This window comes from Setaria viridis, chromosome 9 (genome assembly GCF_005286985.2).
Source record: "Setaria viridis chromosome 9, Setaria_viridis_v4.0, whole genome shotgun sequence".
Classification (NCBI taxonomy): Eukaryota; Viridiplantae; Streptophyta; class Magnoliopsida; order Poales; family Poaceae; genus Setaria; species Setaria viridis.
The window spans coordinates 4,237,165-4,260,958 of record NC_048271.2 but is presented as its reverse complement, the minus strand read 5'-3'; the positions used below and the strand labels follow the sequence as shown (position 1 = coordinate 4,260,958).

Here is a 23,794-nt window from a genome sequence, read left to right as displayed (position 1 = left end):
TCGGTTGACCGATAGCGCTATCTCTGGAGCGGATCTATACAAACCAATGGGTTAATGGAAAGAAAATGACAAAAATAATTATAAATTATCACTACCTCAGCATATAATCGATCTACGTATACCCCATTTTAACCAATGCGTGTTAGGTTATTGACATTGTCGTTGCTTGTTATTAGCATGTCTAAGTCTACCATCAAGACCATTGATTGACGGCAAACAGAGGAGTATGAATGGTAAAAGAAAGAAACATTTATCAATGTGGCGGTTATTGTTGTCGTTGCTGGTTATTAGCATGTTTAAATTTATCATCAAGATCGATGGTTGACGATAAGCAAAGGAGTATAAATGGTCAAAAAGAATGGAACTATGTTGAAGCCCTGCACTATATAAACCATGATGTGATAACAAAAAGAATACATTATATATTTTAAGCGTAAGAATTTGGTCGGGCACGTATATTTGCAAGATAGATGATTCTTCGAGACGTCAAAAGTTAGCTCAAATAAAATAGTGTCTAGATATACCGTCACAAGACTACAATAATCTTCAATTTTGGTAGGCAGAGTACACAGGTCAATATACTAGATCGTAGAGGATTTGCCCAGAAAAAAAATGGTAATAAAGAAAGGTAGTATCACAAACAAAAAGAACCCAGATTTCAAGATTTCACGTAGACATTAGGTGGGTGAGTATAGCAAATTTAGACTAGTTTTCTTTTCTTCGGATATCATCCCATGCAATCCCTGGGCCCAGGGGTTCCACGCTGGCCAAAGGCGAGCGCTTCGGATCGAGAACTACTGGAGCAGAGCCAAAACAATCTCGGTTGGCGTCGATCGCGTTTTTGGAGTTTGGAAGCCTTTTGTCCTCCTCTCCCAGTCTCCCTCCTTTTGTCCCTCACCACCAAGCGTGCACGGCCTCGCCTACACCCGTAGCACGACACGCCAACTCCCGTCGTCATCAGCCCGCGACGAGGAGCAGCCAAGAGCGGCAAGTGATAACACAGCAGTCAGTTACTCGGCTACACTACACTAAACCGGATGATCTGTAAAGCGATCACCTTTCTGTTTTTGTTTATACGACTCGATGATAAGCTTCCTCATACGTTGCAGTGTGTCATTTTGTAGTTTTGTCAAGGCTTCACGCACTCTTCTGATCAGTTGTGATGTAAGCTTGGTCGCTTGTTAATTTGTTATAGAATGAGAATAGCAACAAGAGGCAATAACGAACGGGGAAGCAAAAGCGATCGAGGCCTAATGCTCCTGAGATCTGATCCAGAACCAGCTGTCAGTTGTGCGCGATTTTGTTTATGCTGGGATCGATGATGACAGAAGGATTAGACAAATCCGATGGGAAGTTTGCTCGAATCTGATCCATGGTTAAAAACACCTCAACACATGGAATCCAGCATCCGGTTTCGTGGCGACACGTCTATCTCACCAGCGAAAGATGCCAATTATTAATAAGTGTTTTTGCATTACCATGTGATCATCATCAGAGAAAAGAGAAAAGGAGAAAGAAAGAAATGCGATTCTTTAGAAGCCGGATATACGAGGCAACAACTGATAGGAAAAAAAAAGTTCATTTTACTCCCTCATCTATTTACTTTATCCACTTAATCCCCTAAGCAATATTTAAGCTCACTTTACTCCCCCAAATTATTTCATTTGGTCCAATCTACCCCTAATTAGATTTCTCTCTTTTTTTCTTCTCATACAAGGTGAGTTTTAATTAATTTTACCAGCTGACTTATAACAAGATGCTCTACATTGGATAAATACATTTAATTTTTGTAAGTTTTGTATATCTAAGATCAATTTATATTAAATATTCCTAACCTATGAAAATAATCATAAAAAATTCTTAGTACAATTTTTTAACATAAGGCATCATGTTTTATATCTACTCATAAAATTTGAACTCAAAATTCAACTTATACATGGAGAAAAAAAAGAGAGATCTAATTAGGGGGTGGATTGGACCAAATGAAATAGTTTAGGGGAGTAAAATGAGCCTAAATTTTGTTCAGAAGTTAAGCAGACAAAGTGGATAGGTGGGGAAAATAAAATAGACTTTTTCCACAGTATTCTTATGCCTTATGGGTCCGGGGAAAAGAAATTGCTTCTGCAAGTGCAAAGAGAGACAAGAGTATGATCTCCGCGGTGCGATCCACGCATTTGGGTGGGGCTGGCAAGTTGGTTGGTGACTCGGCCTGGTGGATTCAAATTCCAGTTCCAGTGGCGCACTTGACTGCATCGAAGCAAATTAAATACGATTCCATTTTTGAACAATAGAATGGGCTTTGTTACGCGGTTGTGCCCGCATATGGAATTGTACAAGGTTGCACGTATCATTCTCCCTTTGCTTTCCCAACTGGAGTGCCGTGGTGGCCAGTGTCCGACTAGCTGCGTCGTGTCTGAACGGAACGGAACGGTCGTCGGGCCGTGTGTGGAGTCGCGAAGGCGCCAAGGCGGAAGAGGCCTCTTAGCCGTAAACGCTCTCGGAAGACGTAAGTCAGAGAGTACGTAACCTTTCGCGGCAACACGGGATGTGGCGTGCGGCTCGGAATGGACGCGTCGTAAAGTTTGGAGGCCCACGCGGAGAGGACCGCAACCCACTCACTATCCCACACAACGAGCGGCCCAATGCGCGCCATCCACTCGCTCGCCGCGCCACCGGGGCCACCGCCGGCGAGGCCACCTCCCCGGCGCGGTACGACGGCAGCCTCTGCCTCTCCCCTCCGGGAATCCTCGCCGCCGCAGCCGCAGCCTCCTCCACCCGCGCCTCCGAGCCTCGCCTCCCGCCGCGCGGCGCTCCTCGCCCTCGCCATGGTCGCGGCGCCGGCACGCCCCTTCGCCGCTGCCGCCTTCTCCCTCGGCATCCGTACGACCACGTCCCTCCCGTCGCCTACCTCCTTTCCCGGCAATGCGGTGACCGGACCTCTCACTCTCGTCTCTTCTTCTTGCTTTGTTGCAGCTGGACCGAAGGAGCTGTTGCGGGAGCAGAAGAAGAAGTCAGCGTCCTTCCTCCTCGCGCCCATCGCCGCCTCCCGCGACACCCTCCTCAAAGCCCAAGCTCTCCTCGGTAATTCCATTCTCCCTGGTAACCATCGCTTTGCTTAATTTTGTCGGATATGTCCATAAGATTCTTAGCAACTGTGGCTGCGCAATGCAGCTTCCCCAAATGCGTCTGCTGAGGACGCCGAGGAGGTGAGGGGGCGGATCGGTGCGGCGGGGAGGGATTGCGTGCCGCGGCAGAGGAACTCGATCGTCGCGTTCCAGTCGAAGACTGGCGTTGAGGTAGGGGGGGGGGGGGGGGGGGGGGCGGGGGGCGGGGGCGGGGCGGGGCGGCTTTGACTTAACCAAGGACGCTGCTGTTTGTACTCCACTCAAGGCGTGTTATTGAATTACCCTGTAGGTCTGCACATTCAGTTTGATACTGAAGAATGCCGCGTCGCTGCTCACCAAAAAGGATCCTCTCAAGGTTGAAGCTGATACTAGGCTTGGGGAGCTCATCCAGTATGTTTAGTGCTAGCTAGCATTACGTGAAGCTCACTAAATTGCTGTGTATTATTTTGAGCGGGCTCAAGTTTCACTGATCTTCCGCAGGTCATTCTCCGACCTGGGAACCATTGTGGAGAACAGTAACTTTGAGCTCACTGGTGACAGGTGCGTGACGTGGATGCATAACTTATCTTGTTTTATTTTAACCCCAGTTTTGTTATCATGCATTGACTCTTCTTATGCTGCATCTTTTACTAGAACATGGTAGTAACTTGATGCTTCATATGTGAACAGGATGTCTGTGCATTTTTGCATTATGTAATGCCGTTATCCTTTTGCAATGTTCTGTTATGGGATATTTGACTGCTTGTCCATGGGCGATCAATTCATTTTGTCCTGTTGATCTTGTAACAAAGAAGATATAGCCTATGTCATCACCTCATTGAAGGATTACTAGAAACAAATTACTGCAATTTGTCGAATCTCCCCTGTCTGGAATGTCTTCTCATGCAGGATGAACTGATTTTCACAATAAAATCTGCACAATTTGTATGGATGTCTAAAAATTGGTTGTTTTAGGATTTGGATTACAAGCCTTGATTTTATATGGAATTGATTTGGAGTCTTTTGTTGCTAATAAATGCTGCCATTTATCATTTTTGATGTCCTGCAGAGAGAAGATGAAGGATGGTGTGCTGAGCAGTATCTCTGCCCTTGACAAGTTTGAACAGAGTGTTAAAGACTGTTTAGGTGTTTAAAGTTTTTTTTGGCTGGGTCCCATCAATTTTTCTAAGGTTTTAAAATGAATTATTGTTTTTATGTTCCTAATATTCCGGTGGTAAGGTTTCATTTGCCTTTGCTCATCAGGGCCTTTTGTTGTAGAACACACATTATGCATTTGATTTGATCCTCGCAAAAAAAATGCATTTGATTTGATATATGTTACTTATGGTAAAAATGATTTTTGCCTACAAATGAAACATAGAATTAGATGTAGGCACTTATTGAGGAGATATATGCAAAGTGTGGTAGCAGTAAGCCCATATGTGAAAATTTTGTTTCCCGATACTATTTTGAAAGTTCTCTCTTGTGCTCCGCAGCATCCTGTTTATTATCATATAACATTTACCCATGTATACCTTGTGTCTCTAGTTTCTTTAAAATATTCTACTGTTCTCTGTTCATTAAACTACATGGAACTAAAGTGGATATTTAAGTGTATGCTTATATTTACTGATGGTTTTCCATAAACTGTAGCTGCTTGGAAAAAGAGTAAGAAATGTGTAAATAGTAGGACAAAATCTTGGTATTATTCATTGACAAGATTTTATGGATTATCTCAGACAAAAAATATATTATACAAAAATCATATCTGGGTTTGAATGCTAATGAACTCTGCACGCCATCAGGAAAAAAAAGAGGTGTTCCAGCTATTCCAAGTAGTGATCCAGTGGACACATGATCTGGTCATCTGGTGAGGCAGAGGCTTCCACAAAATACAGTCTGCAGCATGGTGTACCATCCTCCGGATTTTTTTCCATTGATCTTGGCAGTCTCCTCAGTTTATCAAATAGGTTATCTGGGTGATTTAGGAGCCCAAAATGTGCCTGGGGGTCTCCAATTTGTGACAGTGTTACCTTAGAGAACCCAATAGAAGGCAGCAGGAGCTCAGGGTTGTCATGGTAGAAATGGTACATGGCTGGAGAGAGTGATGTCGCATTCTTGTTCATGAAGTCGGCCAGGAGCACTGTGCAGGCTGAGGACCGGCTGGCTGCAATGGTTTCGAGGACTTGCATTGCATCTGCATGGTGAAGGTAATAGATGATGCCTTCGAGCACCCATATGGTGTTCCTTTCAGGGACATACCCACAGCTCTGCAGCTTTGTTACCCAGTCTCCATCTTGTATGTTGGAAGGAACCCCAATCAATGATTTTGCCATCAAGGTGAGTTTCTGGTGATTTGCGGAACTCATTGCTTCGTGCAGAAGATCAGATTTCATTTCTAGGAGCTCCGGGAAGTCAAGTTCAAATACCGTGCATTCTTTTAGGCAGTTGAGTCGATAGGCTCTCGCATCCATCCCTGAAAAAAAAGAAAGAGAGCATCATTTGGTGATTAGAATGAGCCTTTTCTTCAGGTGAACTTATCTCTCTGGCATTATCAGATTCAAAGTTTTGGCATTCTCTCATATGTTCATGTACCCAAGTTTGCTTCCGGATTGTAATTACTCCATACCGTACCCCATACCAATTCCAGCGAAGAAATTATTAGGTCTTGTTCAGTCGTTCATGATTGAATCATTCGTTCCTGGAGGGGAACGAGTGGATCCGGTTGTGGGGAATGAGTGGATCTGGTTGTGTCACTCGATCCTACAGGGATTCGTTTCGTAGATTAAGATATGGGATTGATTCTGGGTCGTTAAGAGGCTAGAATAACTAAAATGAGCTGGAATAGAAACAAGACCGGCTCTATTCCAGTTCGAACTAAAAGGTTATCGAATTTTAAATCGGGTTAAATCATTCCGCACATCGAATTTTAAATCGGGTCAAATCAATCCGTGCAGAATAGATCTCGTTTCGGACAGATCCAAGAGAACCGAACGAGACCTTAATCTGTTTCTGTAGCCTTTTGTAGGATACAAGCCAAAAGTTTCCTGGTCTACATCGTGCTAACTGCTAACTGATGAGACCAGCTGAAAGGGTCTGGCAGTATCGCAGTAGATACTGGTATCATCAAGGACACAAATATCAGTGTGTTGGATGTGATTTGCTCTCTGTAGTCCGGACAAAATAGCTACTGGACGTGCTCGCATAAAAATGCTGCAGCTCAGGATAGCTTTCTTCTTGCTGTAATGTGGCCAGGTGTCTTCATTCCGAGCCACAATTGTTTTCTTTTGTTCTTTCCTTTTTTTTGTTACACGCGAGATGATCGCTTCCTGTTATAATTACATGTTTTTCTTCAAAGAGTTAATGATAAGAACATAGGTTCCTTTTCCTTCGTGTGATCGTGTCCGAGTTTCGCGCCACACATAAAATGGCCAGCGTGGAAGAAGCTCAGCCAAGCCACATTCGGAGAAAATGCTGTCATGAATTAGGCTCCTTGTTTTGCAAGTATGCATTTTGGTGGTAAAGACCGAATTGCCCGTGCCATATGAATCTACAACCAGGAGCAGGGGTAACTTCGTCTTTTTAGTTGTACGGATCCAGGTTAAAGATGATAGAAATTTGAACTCCATATGGAGGATGATTTGTCTTTGCATTGTATTTTCAAACTAGAAATTCGAACTCTATATGGAGGATGATTTTATCTTTGCATTGCATTTTGAAACTAGAACTTGGGCTCTATATGGGGGATATGATTTATCTTTGCATTACAGTTTCAAACAAGAAATTTGAACTCTATATGGAGGATGATCTATCTCTGCATCGCATTTTCAAACTATGAAAAATATTAATGCGGCAGATGACATGACCTAGGTCCTAGGGTACACCGGCAAGTTTATGCAACATCAGCTCAGTGTGTAGCTCATAACAATTGTAATGGCACGAATTACGTTCAGGCCGGTCACTTAATTACGAATTAGGAGCCGGCCTGCACAGGAAAATGAGTATGAAAAAAAAAAGAATGCATGGGTGATGGGTCTCGCGCGCGAACGTACACGTTCGTGCATCGATATGATCACGCATGCATTGCAAACGGCGCCGGCGCTGCGATTTTTTATTTTTTGGAGTTTTACGTGGACGAACCTGCACCGAGGATCACGACCTGTGGTTCGCCGCCGAGCGCGTCGACGGCGGCCTCGATGCGTGCGTCGAACCAGAGCGTCCGCACGGCGATCATGACGCCGTGCACCTCCCGCGCCCCGGCGCGCACGTCGCGGCGCATCTTCTCGTGCAGGCCCCTGAGGTATCGCTCCCCGGCAAGCACCGCGGCGGCCGGGTCGCGCACCGTGCGGGCCCACAGCGCCCGCACCGCCGCCGTCTGGCACGCGCTCTGCAGCACGGGGCCCCACTCCGCCTCCACCCGCGCGTGCAGCGCCCGCACGCCCTCCGGCGCCAGCTGCGCCATCGCCGCCGCGAACTCCCGCTCGCCTTCTGCTTCATCTACTCCCACCTCGCCGCTGCTGCTGTCGTCCTCCGTCGCCACTTCGCCATTCATGCACGGCGCCTCCTTCTCCTCCTCCTCCGGCTTCGACGACGACATGGCCGGCCGCCGGCGCTCTCCTCCGAGAGCTTGGACAAGGGCGCGCGCGCGGCCACACAATGTGCAGCGGCTAGCTCGCTTTATATGGATGCTCGGGCTGACCGGCACGAGCAGACTAAAGCAAGAGCTGGTTCGCCATTTTCTACCAGCAGCGTCGTCGTCGGTGTGTGATCTCCAATGAACATGGCTAAGCTAGCTGTTGCTGTACACGATGGTTGGTTTTGTATGGTGAGTGGGAAAGGCGGGAGCCGAGGGGGGGAAGAGATAAGAAAAAAGAGGACCACACGTACGTGACCCTGCCCGGCCGGTTCGCGCTCTCGTGTTGTGTGTGTACGGTGCGCCCCGGGGGGCATGGGTGGCGCGTGTTTTTCCGGCGGGGTTACTACGCCGCTTCGCCGCTCGTACGTGCGCGGTGGCCCATCGGACTGTAGCGCGACGGCGACGGCGACGGCGGCGCGGGGGCGGCGATGTGGTGTGCTCGTATTAATTAGTTGGCGCAGGGGAAGGGGAGGACCAGCAGAGGCGGAGGAGACTGGCGCTGTCGCGGCTCGGGGAAAGGAGAGGACAAAGCACGTGCGCGCGCGACCGCGGTGCCGCCGGCCCGGTCCATCCGTTCTCCGACGAGCCCGGCCCGCTTTAGCTCAGCTGTTGCCCCATATGCACGCTACGGGCCACGGATTTTCAGTCGTGTCCTGCAAAATTCGCAGCGAGTTTCTCTCTTCGTGTCAATCAATCGATTAGTGGTGCACCAAAGATGTTATTCTTTTGGCCCGATTGGGTAAATCAAACAGAAGTGATTCCAGGGGCAGAGTTGCAGAGACCATCCATCTACCTGCTGGTGGTCCGTCCTCGCTCATTAGTGACTGGCCACATCTAACAAAAAAGAATGGCACCTCTGACCTCCCACTGCCGGTTCTCCCTTCCTACTTGTTGTTACTCGAGCTAAAGTTTACTTTGTATCACATCGAATATTCGGAAGCTAATTAGGGGAACTAAATACAAATTAATTATAAAACTAATTGCACAAATGGAGGCTAAACGGTGGGGCTTAATAGATTCGTCTCGCCGTTTAGCCTCCATCTGTGTAATAGATTTTGTAAATAGTCTACGTTTAATACTTTTAATTAGTATCTAAATATTCAATGTGATGGGTGCTAAAAATAAGCAGTTTGAACCAAATGCCCCCTTAGCTCAAATCAAACAAAAATCAGAGCAACTAGCATTCCCTTGTCTGTCAGAGTGGGAGTTCTTTACTTCTTTTTAACAATGTTCAGTTATCTGTTCAAGGCACAACCATTCAACTGGACTACTTGTAGATGCTACGAATTGTTGCTGCTTTCTATCGTACCATGTGTTCATGTGCTTCATGCTACTCGACCATAGAAGCAGTCTTATGCTGCAAACGCACAAAAAATCCGTATACATGTCTGATCAACAAATTATAAGCAGAATTTGGGAGTGAAATCTGTTTACTGACTCACAAATTCTGCTTCTTCAAGTGCCAATTTTTAAAGTGAAAGAAAATCACAGTAATAGGCTAACAGTAACCGGCTTGTTCTGCTCCCCTCCCCACTTCCCCAGTCCTGCTCCCAACTGTCGTCACTGCCACACTCTGCTTCTCCTCCTCCCACGGCTCCGCCTCCAGAGTCCACGCCAACCACTCGCACCGACAGTCTCGCCTCACCAACCTACCGGCCCACCGCCCGCCGCCGCATGACGGTGGCCCGCGGCCCGCCCGGCCGCCCCTCCTCCGCGCTCCTGGGCTGCTGGCGCCGCCGCCAGCCGCTGGGCTTCGGCGCCAAGGTCGGCATCGCCATCGCGCTCGGCCTCTCCTTCGCAATCATCTGGACCTCCGTCTCCCCGACCTCCTCCTCCCAGCAGATCTCCACCGAGCGCTCCTCCTTCGCCGCCGAGGTCGCCGCCCCGCCAACCGCCTCCCATAACCGCACCAGCACCAGCATCGCCGGCGGGCATGCTCACCGGAAGCCCCGCCCCGTCCCGCACAGCCACAAGAAGCGCCATCCTGCTCCGTCCGGATCTCATTCCCATCCCCATCGCACCAATGCCACTTCCTCGCCGGATGCCGCCGCTGCAAAAGCCGATCACTCCGAGCCGGCTCCAATAACCGACCCAGAGCCTAAGGAGAAGGAACCGGAGCAGGAGCAGGAGCAGGAGCCAGACATGGAGATGGAGCCGGAGAAGGAGGCCGAGCTGCCTATGCCCGAGGAAAGCGGAGACAACTCGGGGAAGGCGCCTGCAGAGGGGGAGGAGGAGAAGCCGCCGCAGCTGGAATTGGAAGAGGAGCCCGGTGAGGGTGATGGCGACGAGGATTTTGAGGTGGCGAAGAAGGCGGCTCCAAGTAAGAAGAGAAAGCTCCCGCCTTTGTTCAGCTCCAGTGCGCATTACCACTGGAAGCATTGTGGTGCCAAGAGCGGCTACCACTATATTCCTTGTGTGGATTTCGATGGGGATGGGAGCCAGAGGCACCATGAACGCAGCTGCCCAAGGTCGCCTGTGACGTGCCTGGTGTCACTGCCCAAGGATTATAAACAGCCCGCACCATGGCCGGAGAGGAAGGACAAGGTGAGGACCATAATTCACGTTTCAAGAAAAGGAGTTGATCATACATAATCGGACATGAATAGCTTTGATTGATTAATAGCTGAGGTTGTTCTTGTGGTCAATTGTGATGCTTGAAGGTTTGGTATGCGAATGTTGCACATCCTAGACTGTCAAATTATGTTAAGGGCCACAACTGGCTGAACCACAGTGGTGAGTACTTGATGTTCCCACTAGATGAATGGGAATTCAAAGGTGGAGCAAGGCATTATGTGGAATCAATTGATGAGGTAATTGTTGGATCTCCATATTTGGATCAGATAAAAGCTACTTGTATGCAGAAATAGCACTTAAATAGTTTCCGCACACTATTTACTAGCTTGCACTATAAAGTAAGCTTATTAAGTTGGCTTGTCTTTAGTAAAGGGATGGAACAATGTTTGAAAAATAGGTGCACAACTCCACCTAGTTGATGTTCGTCTAGGATTGCCTATAGCATGTGCAATGCGGCTAATGGCTAGTTGTGACTTGTGATCGCCTCACCATTGGGGGATCTAGCTCAGAAAATCATGCTTACTTCTTGGCTTATAGTTTTTTTATCCATCAATGTGTCCTCATTCCTATATGGTGATTGCTAGGCTGCTGCATCATCTTGAGACCACTTATTACAATGATACTGCATTCAGTGCCCTAGTGAAAATTCTGTGAATCCCAAAGGTTCAATTCTCCTATATAATGAGCTTACTGGACATTGGCCACAATTTTAGATTGAATATTATTTGTATTTTTAATTCCACCTGCATTTTGTAGTTGAGTTTTCTAGGCATTTATGCATAACACATGTCTCATTCTAATGCTTTGCACAATCTTCACATTACTTTCTTTTGTCATTCAGATGGCTCCTGACATTGACTGGGGTAAAAATATTCGGATAGTATTGGACATCAAATGCAAAAGTGCTGGCTTTGGTATTGCTCTACTTGAGAAAGATGTGATAACACTATCTTTAGGCCTTACAAATGATCAAACAGACCTTGCGCAAGTTGCCCTTGAACGTGGAATCCCTGCAACAGTTGGCAGTCTGGGATCACAAAGATTACCATTCCCTAGTGGTGCATTTGATGCTATACACTGTGGTGAATGCAACATACCATGGCATTCTAATGGTATATATGTGTTGCTTCATTCATTTCTTCTGATCATATTTCAAGTATGTACTCGCATGTTGAACAACATCGTATATTCTATGGTTTAGGTGGGAAACTCCTCCTAGAGATAAATAGAATTCTTCGCCCAGGAGGATACTTCATTATATCAAGCAAAAGTGCTGACCTGGAGAGCGAAGAAGGTATGATGTGGTACAACTATGTAGCATATATATAAAAAGGTGATAGAATAACACAAATATCAACGCCACTGTAGATTGTACTCAGTATTTCTTTACATTTCCCATTTTCTTTTCCCTTTTCAGGAATATCAGCTTCTATGACTGCACTTTGTTGGAATGCAATAGCTTACAATAGTGATGATGTCAGTGAGGTTGGAGTAAAGATATTTCAGCGACCAGCCACAAATGAGGAATATGATCTGAGAGCAAAAAAGGACCCTCCATTTTGCAAGGAAGAGCAGAACAAAGCTAATGCATGGTAAGTTGGATCATGGGATACTTGGGCTACATCATTATGCTATTAGCCAATGGGTACTTGGATGTTTTTCTATACACCAATAAGTTTACTTCTCCTCTTTTTTAGGTATACTCACATCAAACATTGCCTGCACAAAGCACCTGTTGGTATTGAAGAAAGAGGTAGTGACTGGCCGCAGGAGTGGCCCAAGAGGCTTGACAGTTACCCTGAGTGGCTTGGGGACTTGCAAACAAGGGTGGCTGCTGATCATAACCACTGGAAGGCTGTTGTTGAGAAATCATATCTGGATGGATTGGGCATTGACTGGTCAAATATCAGAAATGTGATGGATATGAGGGCTGTATATGGAGGGTATGAATATCCTATTCAAATCCTCAAATTGCTCGATAGAATTGCTCTCAACAGTATGCGATGTACCTTAAAATACATGTATTGAAACATCTGATGATTGTTTTCTTGCAGATTTGCAGCTGCATTGGCATCTAAAAAGGTTTGGGTCATGAATGTCGTTCCTGTGCATGCTTCAGACACCCTACCCATAATCTATGAGCGTGGCCTGATTGGTGTATATCACGATTGGTGTGAGCCATTTAGCACGTATCCAAGGTCCTATGATCTTTTACATGCTGACCATTTATTCTCACGCTTGAAGATCAGGTATGCCATTGAAAAGTAGCCTTGCTTTGATTTCATACAATTTGACATGGTTTTCGCACCCAAAATCAGGAATTCATTGTCTTCTTGTGGCATTTTTCTTATTTGTTCTGGATCTCATCCAGTTCTTGGAACACATGTACTTTGCAATGAATTCTTAAGGTCCTAACTCTATATCTACGATAGGTCCGCGCATACGTTTACTTATGTTACCCCAAAAAGGCCTATTACAGTGTAACTAAGTGCAACTCTTGATATGCAATTCTGGTGTTGTGTAGATGTAGGCAACCTGTGGCGATTGTTGTTGAGATGGATCGAATTTTGAGGCCTGGAGCTTGGGCCATCATCCGAGATAAACTTGAGATCCTTGACCCATTGGAGACCATTTTGAAGTCGCTACACTGGGAAATTGTCATGACATTCCGAAAGGACAAGGAGGGCATCATGTCTGTAAAGAAAACAACATGGCGGCCATAAGCTAACCTTTGAATTCCAGCCCAATTTTTGAGTGATCCTGCTGTTGATTTCCCCTGGGTGTGTGATATAATCAGTTGTGAATCAGGGATATATGTACAAAAATTTGTTCATTCGTTGCATGCCACAATATGCTAACCATCTACAACTAATCAGTTGGCAAGTTTTAGCCCAAACTGATGGTTGGATGTGGTTGGCGTTACATTGATCAGTTCCTCTGAAGCAACGTCAGGTTCGGAGAAAGGATTCTTATTCTGTAGACAGTGTTGTACAAGATACAAGCTTCTTGTTGTTTCAAAATGTAACAATATGTAAAGATTGTAACACTGAATCAACTGCTTGGTGTTGTTGTAAGTTGCAACAATTTGTAAAGATTCAAACACCTGAACATTTGCTGTGTAAAATGCAGGTAAACAGCAAAGTTTTGCAATGTGTATTTTGCTCTCATTTTGAGCTGTTCTGGTCTTCAATTTGTCCAGGAGAGAGCAGCGATTTACCATGTCCATGACTCCTTTGCTCCCATGACATGATCAGTTAGATGCGTGGTGATGTTCAGTTGTCAGATACTCGGATTAACTCCTTGTTCATAGGTCAATATGTTATCAGTGTAGCTACTGCAACCTTTGCACAGAAATTCCTCCTACGATCAAAGATTCAAGTTTGAAGTTGCACAAGTTCATGTCAGTTTGTGCATTTTTCTTTGATGATGATGATCTCACCAATCACATACCTGCGGCCCAGCCTACCAGAGTCCAGAGCCCAAAGGCGAGTTTCCAAAACCCCCCAAAACCCAAGGGCCGAATCGGCACCTCCCACACGCACCGCCGCCGCGATGCCTCCCTTCCCGACGGCGACCACCGCCTCCGCCACCTCCCACCTCGCCCTCCTCGTCCTCCTCTCCTCTTCCTCGCTATTCTTCCTCTACAAATCTATCCGCCTCCGCCGCAAACCTTCCCCCGCCAGCGGCCCCGCCCGCACCACCACCCCGACCCTCCTCTACGCCTCCGTCACCGGGACCTCCAAGACCCTCGCCACGCGCCTCTCCGACCGACTGACCGCCAACGCCGGCGTTCCCATCCTCGCCACTGACGCTTCCTCCTTCGAACCCGACGACCTCCCCTCCGTCCCGCTCCTCCTCCTTGTCGTCCCCACCCACGACGGTGGCGCGCCGCCACCCTCCGCGGCCTTCCTAGCTCGCTGGCTCGAGGAGTCGACCGCCGACTTCCGCGCGGGGGCGCTCCTGCTATCCGGTCTTCGCTTCGCCGTCTTCGGGGTCGGGTCCCGGGTCTATGGGGAGACCTTCAACGCCGCCTCTAGGAACTTCTCGCGGTGGCTGCGCGCGCTCGGCGCCGTTGAGGTGGTCCCCCTCGGGGAGGGCGATGTGGATGGTGGCGAACTCGAGGCGGTGTTCGAGGATTGGAGTGGGAAGGTGCTGAGGGTGGTGAAGGGGGAGGAATTAAACGAGGGGGTTTTGGGAGAGAGCGACGGGCTTGATGAGTTGGAATTGGAAGGAGAGGAGTCTGATGACGACGACGAAGAGGAGACGGTGGCTGTGGAGATTGACATGGAAGACATTGCTGGAAAGGCGCCGGCGAGGCAGAACGGGAAGGTGGAGGGTAGTTTGGCTAATGGAGGGCAGAACGGTGTGAAGGAGATGGTCACACCAATCATCAGGACGAGCTTGGAGAAGCAAGTGAGTGTTTCTTACATTTTGTCATACACAGAGTACTATCTGTATTGCACAGTTGTATTTGGAGCTATAAGGCACTTGATAACCTCCAGTGTGTATTGAAAGGAAAAATGACACAATTTGTCATTGTCATGTGCATGCAGTTATGGGCCTGGAATTGATCGTATAAATAAGAGATTAGTTAAGTTTTTTTACTTTGAAAGTCTGAGGATTGATGATGATTTGTGATTACAACCATAATTCTGGAAGTAGTTCTCTTATTATAGAATTTCATTTAACTATCTTTCAAATGCTGAATGCATTCTGTGGAATAGTTAATCATCTTCAGTATAACAGTATAAGGGATTTGAGAAGCATGCAAGCAACCAAATATCATGCAGATACTTCTGATTAAACCTTCAGGACAATTCATAGTGATGCTCAGATTCATGTTGGTGAACATTGAGGTTGCTGCTGCTGTTGCACTAACGTGTTCTTGCATGATGTGGGTGGCATACTTTGATGATGTTTGATATTTATAATTATTAGCTTTAGCTGATGCGGCAGGGTTATGTATTTCTATGTTGCATGTAGTTGGGGTTCATTCTGTAATTCTACTATGTTTATAGTGTACCAATCCACATTTTGTGTGTGTTGCAGGGTTACAAAATTCTTGGTTCTCATAGTGGAGTGAAGATTTGTAGATGGACTAAGTCGCAACTCCGAGGCCGTGGAGGGTGCTATAAGCATTCATTTTATGGCATAGAAAGTCACAGGTGAAACCTTTTTCTTATGCAACAGTGTATTTCTAGTGCTTGCAAATTAGGTGGCCTGGCTTTGCAATTAGTTTTATTTTTAATATTAAATTATTCAATATTTACTGCTTAAACTGAATACAAAAACCATAACTAATTTTTTATTTGAAAATATATTGACAGCCTTGATAATTTGCTTGCTATTTATATGATCATTTGGCAGATGCATGGAGGCAACTCCAAGTTTGGCTTGTGCCAATAAATGTGTATTTTGTTGGAGGCATCACACGAATCCTGTTGGAAAGAGTTGGAAATGGAAGATGGATAACCCACTTGACATTGCAAATGCCGCAATTGATCAGCACACTAAGATGATTAAGCAAATGAAAGGTGTACCAGGTATGTGCGCTCACCCATATGAACTATATTAGTGGTTGCTTCTTGCTTGAGCAATGCACTGTGTATCATACTGCCAAACAAAAACTCCAGGATGGAGTTATGGACGTCAGTGATGGTGCTACTAGCCTGGCATACATGGCTTAGAGATATACCATCTATCAGCATTTCTGTGTTTATTTAGTTTCTCAATTGTTAAGTTAGCAGATTGGTTAGGCAAATCAGGTTGGTCAGCTAAGGTTGTTAGTTTAGTAATGGGTTTGTTAAATCATTATGTACTGTGGCCAGCTATATATATGCCTAGCATATTTCTTTAGAAAGCAAGCAATACAAGAATTAAGAAGGAAAAGCCTTCATCTTGCTCAGCTGTGGGCTGAGGCCCTGGCGATCTCTCCCCCTCAACCCTAACTGAATCCACTTCAGGCAGATTGGACCATGTCATTCCAAATGCCTGCAAGAGTTCCTTGCTTGAACTAGAAATAACTTAAATAAAGCTTACATCTATAAGCATTTAATCCTTGTAAAAACACTTACTAAGGGCCTGTTTGGAAGAAGGGGAATGTTCTAGGAATTTTCAGGATTTAGTTCACAGTTGTACTACATCCTAAGGATTCAATTCCTAAAGCCTCCTTTCCAAACATGGCCTAAGAGATTATAGGAATGCATCCGCCGTTTATTATTCTCTTAGCCTGACTATGCTTAGGCAACATCAAGCAACCTACATCTGACATTAATGCTGTTCAGTTCAGAAACTTTTGTACAGTCTTTATTGGATAAAATACTGTTCTTGCATTTTCAGGAGTAAAGCCAGAAAAACTAGAAGAGGGTCTATCACCTAGGCATTGTGCATTATCTCTGGTTGGTGAACCAATAATGTACCCTGAGATAAATGCTCTGGTTGATGAGCTACACCGCAGGCACATATCTACTTTTCTGGTTACAAATGCTCAATTTCCTGAAAAGATTAAGACGTTGAAACCAATCACACAGGTCATATTCTCAACAGATTGCACTAAGTTCCAGATCTTAGTGTTTGAAAATTCAACAACTTCTAAAGGTTGCTGACAATATCAATACACTTGCAGCTGTATGTCAGTGTGGATGCAGCTACAAAGGAAAGCTTGAAGGCTGTTGACAGGCCACTATTCTCAGACTTCTGGGAGCGTTTCCTGGTATAGATATAAAAGACTTCCCAATGTTCATCATGATTCATATGCCAATACTAACCTTGTATCTGTATGTCTTATGCTTTGTTGTGTCACTAGGATTCGCTCAAGTCCCTACACGAGAAAGATCAACGAACGGTTTACCGTCTGACACTGGTTAAAGGCTGGAATGCAGAGGAGATAGATGCATATGCCAAATTGCTAAACCTTGGACAACCTGATTTCATTGAAATCAAGGGTGTAACATACTGTGGCTCGTAAGTTCCATTTTGGTTTTGTACCCACTGATTATACCTTCACCTTTTGGTTTGCTGATTTGCTCATGTTACATCAACTTACATGTTACTATAATGTACAGGTCAGCAACTTCGAAGTTGACAATGGAGAATGTTCCCTGGCATTCAGATGTAAAGGAATTCTCTGAGGTTTTGGCATCTAAAAGCGGTGGTGTTTATGAAGTAGCGTGTGAGCATGCTCATTCATGCTGCGTCCTGCTTGCAAAGGTGGATAAGTTTAAGATCAACGGCAAATGGCATACCTGGATAGATTATGACCGATTCCACGAACTGGTGACCTTTCCTGAACAACTATTCTGTGGCACGCCCAAGGTGATATTCCCATCTCTGAACTGACCACTCATTCACCAATGCAGGTAACATCCGGAAAGCCTTTCAAGAGCCAAGATTACATGGCCTTGACACCCTCATGGGCTGTCTATGGTGCAGAGGAAGGTGGCTTCGATCCGGATCAATCTCGTTTCAAGAAGGAAAGGCGCCATGGAACTGCTGCACTCAAAGGTTAATTCGTCAGCATACGGCAATGTACACCAATCTTCTGGAGAAACATGAAGCTTTTTTGCTGCCAAAAGACAGGCCTATGTTACTGCAATTTATATAGAAGCTAAAATTGTGGAAGCAAGAATTTTTGAAGTGGGGGGCTTCCAAGTCCATGTATTTTTCTCTTTTTGTGCGACTTTACTTTCCGGAGATGCATTTTTATCGTTTTTATTGGTACGTGCATTTTGTTCCCTAATTGATCGATGACCGCGCAAATTTACAACTGAGATTTTGAAAAGCAGTGTAAATTATGTACTGTTATGCGAGTTGTCGAGTTGATACGTGACCACTTTGACGTATCCGTGTAACATGTCGCAACGCGGCTCGTCGGACGAGTCGGGAAGGAGGAGATTCTGACAGGTGGGTTCAACAACTTTTTTCCTTTCTTTTGATCCAAGACGAAGGACAGCCATTGGATTGGATTTAGAGGGTAGAGATGGATGGGTCAGTTACGAGATCACTGAATCTGCCATTGCACCCCTTCCTTTCCTTCCCGCTGTCGAAATCGAGCCACCCCTCTCTTTATTTGATCATGATTTTAACACATTGCTCCAGAACCTATGCCACTGCATTAGTTTTTCTTTTAATTATTGAATTTATTATCCGACATAGTCTAGCAGCTTATCTCTATTTGAGAGCACAGTAGATCCTTTAGATCCAACCTACCAATGTAGCTTGATAGTTTGACCAAATTTATACTAGCGTAGTAAGTCATTCTAATTTTTTTTTAAAATCAAATATCTCAAGTTTGACCATTTATACAATAAAGTACTAACGTATCAAATAAGTACTGTTAGATTCTTCATCAAATATATTTTCACAGTATATCTATTCGGTGCCTAAATCTTTGTAATACCTCTCTACAATTTTGATCAAACATAAAATGGTTTGATTCACAAAAATAATTCTACAATTTGCAATTTTCTACATGAGAAACCTATAGCTAGGAGGGAAAGAACGCCCTATTTATACTTTCCATTGCCGTCCCCAGACCTTGTTCCTCCCCTCGTCCGCGTGCCCCGCATCCCGGTTTCCGCCATCGCCCAACGAACCATTCCGCCTGACCTCGCCGACGCACGCCTCCCGAAGGATCCTGCGACGGGAGCTCGTCGGCTGGAATTCCGCTCCTGTTGTCGCTGCCCGCCGCCTCCTGCGCGCTGCTGCTGCCCCAGGTGCGCCGATCGATCCGGACCTGGATTGATTCATCCGTTGTGGTAAGGAACCCCTATCGTGCTTGGATCGACTGTTCTAAGAGTCAGCTTGGTGCTGGTCTTCTCTCTTTGATTAGAGCAATAGAATCCAAATCCTTCTCTAATTTCTGGAATGGATACTCTAATTATTGCAGTTCGCTGATTTGGGGATTTCTTTGCTGCGCGGTGGATTGCTAAATCCTGTTTTGTTCTCTAAATCTGCATCTGTCATTGAAATTTGCCTATCTCACTGAGTCATACAATTATACTGCCTATCTATGAAATTGGCCATTTGTCATTGAAATTTGCAAAGGACAGATCCACAGTCCAGTGTATGTTACTACAGTCCCTCTGTAGATTTATCCCTGCTCACCTATGATTGCTTTTAACCCCTACTAGAACAAAAGGGGAAAAAAAACCTTCTCACGTGAGTGCTTCCAGGATCAACTTATCATCCCATGAGTTAGACTTGAGTACTGACAAGCATGCACAAAATCACAAGCATGAGTTAATGCTCCTGAGTGAGCTAGATGTGTTGACGAAATTACGAAGACTCCCACAACAATCCACATGCTTAGGTGCTATTCAACCAAAAGGTGTATAGGATCACCGCTCGATCTAGATGTGCTTGATCCTTCTTTTTGATATCTATTCCTCAGCCCACTGGATTCCTTGACTGGTGTGGATTGTTCATGGTCTATATGCATTTTTCCCAGCTTAAATACATCTAGAGTGTGGTAGAAAAACCCACAACTGCCAGCATAAACATGTGTCAAATTAAACTGTGCAACTGCTTATGTGTTAGGAAAACGAATTGATTGTCCATAGCATTCAGCTATATTTTGTATTGTAGGAAAGCACACCATTCCCAAATGAAGCACATATTCAAGATTGTTGCAATACTGGTAGCGATCTCATCCATCTGGATTGCTCTCCTTGAAACCTCAACTATTCCTCGAAGTTATACTTGGCTGGTCAGTGTCACTGGTTTTCACTTGTAAATTTCTCAAAAATATACTGCAAGGTGATTGGTAATGTGTTATGAATTTTGCTGTTGCTGTTTCAGCTCCCCATCTACTTGGTAGTGGCTCTTGGATGTTACGGACTTTTTATGGTTGGATTTGGACTTATGTTCTTCCCAACTTGTCCTCAAGAAGCTATACTACTACAACAGGTTAGCTATTTTAGTTCCAGGGACTATGTTTCTTAATATATCCATGACTAAACAAGGAACTGTGGAAACTTGTTGAGCTTTCTTTCCAGCACGTCATATAGATCTTCATGCTGACCATGACAAAGAAATCCATGCCAAATGGTGTTTGTGTGCGCGCGCGCACGCTGCAAGGCCATATACTCAGTTTACTGACATGTTTGAGCTTGGCTTACTGTTCAGGATATTGTGGAAGCAAAGGAATTCTTAGCAAAGAAGGGTGTTGATGTGGGCTCTGAGTGAGGTCAATCTCAGCGATTAACATTCATGACCATTTTGAAGGATCACCATTCTGTTCCTTGGAATAGGTTCACTATGTTCAGCACTCTTACTAACACAGATTTAGTGAGTTGGCATGCTACAATTATGCTTTTAAGATCCTGGTGTTCTTGAAGCTTCAACAAGTGCTTTGTTGTTCTAGGGACATTTGCTTGGATTTTCCATCAGTGGACATGTTTGTATCAGTTGGGCCATGCAGTATCACCTTATGAGTTGCTTGCACTTGCAAGCCCTTTTGATGACTCGATTTTTGAAATTTTGTGCCGAACTGCCATAGTTTCTTTCTGTTGACGTGACCATGATTCTCCGAAAACCAATAAATCAAAGAAAACATCGGTATAATGCAACAATCCTTCGTGGAAAGGATGATAACATGAACAACAGTAAACATTTCCTCAAGTTTTAAGAGTTATGTGCATAAACTGAAATTGAGGGGGAAGATGATGAATATTCACATTAACAGTATCATTGTTACTGCGTTTACAAAACAATGAATAGATCCAAGGTACACACGTAATCCATGTTCTATGCCCTTACGCTTTCTGACAATAAAACAATGTCACCCAAAGTTAGCATGACATATTACAAAGTTAGCCATCTAACCTGAATGGTTAAGTTACATATATCGACCATTGACTCCAGAATTTATTGCACACAGCCCACAACGTAGGAATCATAAAGAAAAGGAACATTTCTTTCTCGCATTCAACTTGCGACACAAGGTTTCCTACCAATAATCTTTACAGGAGCAGAACCCATCTCTGAAATGATGAAATCTCGTCGCATCTCGCACTATGATCTCCCTCTCAACAACCTTGGAGATGAACTTGATCGCCATGTGGCAGTCATTGCAAACCCGGAGATTCTTCATGATTCGTAGTGTCGTCTTCTCCGGCGTGCTGATGAGACCGAACGCAATGGCAAGCTTCTCGCTGTGGCGGCTCAGCAACTCCTCCTTCAGCTCGTCATCGACGTCATGCAGGACAGAGTTCAGGTCGGGGACAAATCCTGCCTTCTTGATCTCCTCCCACATTTCAGCTGCCTTCTTGTAGATCGCATTCCTCTGTGGATGCAGTACATCGTCTGCTCCAAAGACGTGGACCTTGTTGTGTACATGAGTCCAGCTGAAACCAGTCTCTTTCTTCACTGCCTTGTCCTTCCTCAGCTTCCAGATCCTTGCCGCATCATTCCACCTCCCACAGGCAGAATAGACATTGGCAAGAGCAGAGTAGGCGCCACTGTTATCCGGATCAATCGCCAGCAGCTTCTCTGCTGCGAGTTCTGCTAAATCTGCATTCTTTCGCACTCTGCAAGCTGAAAGGAGTGAACCCCAGACTATTGCATCTGGCGCGACAGGCATTCGTTGAATGAATTCCTGAGCTTCTGTGAGCAGGCCAGCACGGGCAAAGAGGTCGACCATGCACGCGTAGTGGCTCATTTCTGGTACAATGCCATGCTCATTCTGCATCTGGTCATAGTACCTCTTCCCTTTGTCAACAAAACCAGCATGTGTGCAAGCTGAAAACAGGCCAATGTAAGTTATGCGGTCTGGTTTCACACCAACACGAAGCATTTGTTCAAAAAGGCCAACAGCTTCTTCTCCTAAACCATGTTGTGCCAAAGCCACGATCATCGATGTCCATGTGACTGTCTCTTTGCGCCAGCGAATCCGATCAAACACCCTTCTCGCCAGTGGCACACTGCCTGACCTTGCATACATTGTGATAATGGCATTGCTGACAGAAACAGATTGCTCCTGTAATGATCTGATAGCCCTGCACTGGATCTGCTTTCCGTAATCAAGACATGCCAGGCTTGCACAGGAACTAAGAATAGCAGCAAGCGTATAGCTGTTTGGTTCTGGGCCACTTTTGATCATTGACCTGAAGAGCTCCACGGCCTCATCATTTTGACCATTCTGCTGGTAGCCAACAATCATTGCAGTCCAGGCAATGACATCTCGATTGTTCATAACGTCAAAGATTTCCCTTGCCTGCTTCATGTCCCCTAGCTTGACATAACCTTCCAGGAGAGCAGTGAAGGAGATAACATTCAGATCGGAAATCACTGCTTGGTCCATGATCCTCCTTGCAGTCTCAACACTTCCGGACTTTGCATACGTTGAGATGAGAGCATTTGTGATCTGACCGCTGTATGGCATTCCAGTTCTCAAGATATAAGAGTGCATCTGCTTCCCCATCTTCAGCATGCGAAGGTTAGCACAAGCTGATAAGACACTGGTTACTGTGAATGCATCTGGATCCATGGAAGAATCACTCAGCATTCGCGAGAAGAACTTCAGTGCCATGTCATCAAGCCCATTCTGGTTGTACCCTGCTATGACGGCGTTCCAAGAGACAATGCTTCGTTCTTCCATGTCCTCAAACATGGACACAGCAAGGTCCATTCTACCCTCGCGGGCGTACAGCGACACCATGGCATTCCAGCTTGATACGCTACGCACCGGCATCCTCTCAAACACAGCCTTTGCTGTTTCAGCATCGCCAAACTTGCCGTACATGTTGAGCACCGAATTGGCCACGGGCACACAGCTACTCAGCCCGAGCTTGACGACAAAGGAGTGGACCTTCCTCCCAATCCCGCTGGCCTCCGTCGCGGCACACGACGAGAGCACGTTCGTGAGCGTGAACTGTGTCGGCGTCAGCCCCTCACCAACCATATCCAGAAACGTCTTCACGGCCTCCCAGAAGCGGCCGGCGCGGTTGAGCCCGACGACAATGACGGTCCAGGAGACCGCGTCCCGCTCGGGCATTTCGGCGAACACGGCGCGGGCGTCCGCGAGGCGGCCAGACTTGGCGTACAACGACAGGAGCGAGTTCCAGGTGAACACGTTCCGCCGCGCCGCCGGGATCTCGTCGAACAGACGCCGCGCATCTCGGAAGGGCCCACCAATCACGCCGGCGCCGGCGTAGTAGGAGAGGAGGTTGTTGCAGAGGTATGCGCTGACGAGGAGCCCAGCCTTGATGGCGTGCGCGTGGATGGCCCGGCCCACCGAAGGGTTCGCCGCGGTCTGGCAAAGCTGTAGCAGCCGCGCGTAGTGGTCGCTGGCCGCGGCGGCCGCTGCCATGGCCGCCGGCCGCGCCGCGGCGGCCCCGGCAGCCAGGGCGGCATTTTGCATGTCCTGGAAGAAGAAGAGCTTGGGTGATCCGAGCCGAGGCCCATATTGGGACCTTTACCGTTTTCTTTACGGGCTGACTGATATGGGGACTTTATGGGCCGAGATGGAGACGAGCTGGCC

At 46.1% G+C, this 23,794-nt stretch overlaps 5 protein-coding genes across 7 annotated transcripts; 3 read left to right on the top strand and 2 right to left on the bottom strand.

The window, feature by feature from the left end:
• Positions 1-2,608: 2,608 nt before the first annotated feature.
• On the top strand, positions 2,609-4,438 carry LOC117837984 (uncharacterized). The gene is made up of 6 exons (XM_034717829.2): positions 2,609-2,880; positions 2,974-3,081; positions 3,172-3,296; positions 3,415-3,515; positions 3,606-3,665; positions 4,174-4,438. The coding sequence occupies exons 1-6, from the start codon at positions 2,643-2,645 to the stop codon at positions 4,256-4,258; spliced, it is 717 nt and encodes a 238-aa protein (XP_034573720.1). The 5' UTR covers positions 2,609-2,642; the 3' UTR covers positions 4,259-4,438.
• Positions 4,439-4,780: 342 nt separating this feature from the next.
• LOC117837981 (uncharacterized) lies at positions 4,781-7,925 on the bottom strand. The gene is made up of 2 exons (XM_034717826.2): positions 7,245-7,925; positions 4,781-5,580 (listed from the first exon to the last, which is right to left on the bottom strand). The coding sequence occupies exons 1-2, from the start codon at positions 7,699-7,701 to the stop codon at positions 4,931-4,933; spliced, it is 1,107 nt and encodes a 368-aa protein (XP_034573717.1). The 5' UTR covers positions 7,702-7,925; the 3' UTR covers positions 4,781-4,930.
• Positions 7,926-9,301: 1,376 nt separating this feature from the next.
• On the top strand, positions 9,302-18,117 carry LOC117839948 (uncharacterized). The gene is made up of 16 exons (XM_072291203.1): positions 9,302-10,284; positions 10,401-10,550; positions 11,156-11,426; positions 11,516-11,608; positions 11,732-11,906; positions 12,012-12,257; positions 12,369-12,563; positions 12,839-13,027; positions 13,701-14,727; positions 15,364-15,479; positions 15,682-15,857; positions 16,654-16,844; positions 16,940-17,026; positions 17,120-17,277; positions 17,379-17,589; positions 17,673-18,117. The coding sequence occupies exons 1-16, from the start codon at positions 9,415-9,417 to the stop codon at positions 17,820-17,822; spliced, it is 4,305 nt and encodes a 1,434-aa protein (XP_072147304.1). The 5' UTR covers positions 9,302-9,414; the 3' UTR covers positions 17,823-18,117.
• A 711-nt stretch (positions 18,118-18,828) lies between these two features.
• Positions 18,829-20,791, top strand: LOC117837985 (dolichol-phosphate mannose synthase subunit 3). Of its 3 annotated transcripts, XM_034717832.2 has the most exons (5): positions 18,829-19,070; positions 19,202-19,378; positions 19,900-20,020; positions 20,113-20,220; positions 20,440-20,791. In XM_034717832.2, the coding sequence occupies exons 3-5, from the start codon at positions 19,919-19,921 to the stop codon at positions 20,497-20,499; spliced, it is 270 nt and encodes an 89-aa protein (XP_034573723.1). In that variant the 5' UTR covers positions 18,829-19,070; positions 19,202-19,378; positions 19,900-19,918; the 3' UTR covers positions 20,500-20,791. The 3 variants fall into 3 exon arrangements, with proteins under 3 accessions (XP_034573723.1, XP_034573721.1, XP_034573722.1); XM_034717830.2 differs by having other exon boundaries at positions 18,830-19,070; positions 19,202-20,020; XM_034717831.2 differs by lacking the exon at positions 19,202-19,378 and having other exon boundaries at positions 18,831-19,070.
• A 172-nt stretch (positions 20,792-20,963) lies between these two features.
• On the bottom strand, positions 20,964-23,740 carry LOC117837979 (pentatricopeptide repeat-containing protein At2g22070). Its single transcript, XM_034717818.2, has one exon. It carries the CDS (start codon positions 23,672-23,674, stop codon positions 21,263-21,265), a length of 2,412 nt encoding a protein of 803 aa, XP_034573709.1. The 5' UTR covers positions 23,675-23,740; the 3' UTR covers positions 20,964-21,262.
• Positions 23,741-23,794: the final 54 nt, after the last annotated feature.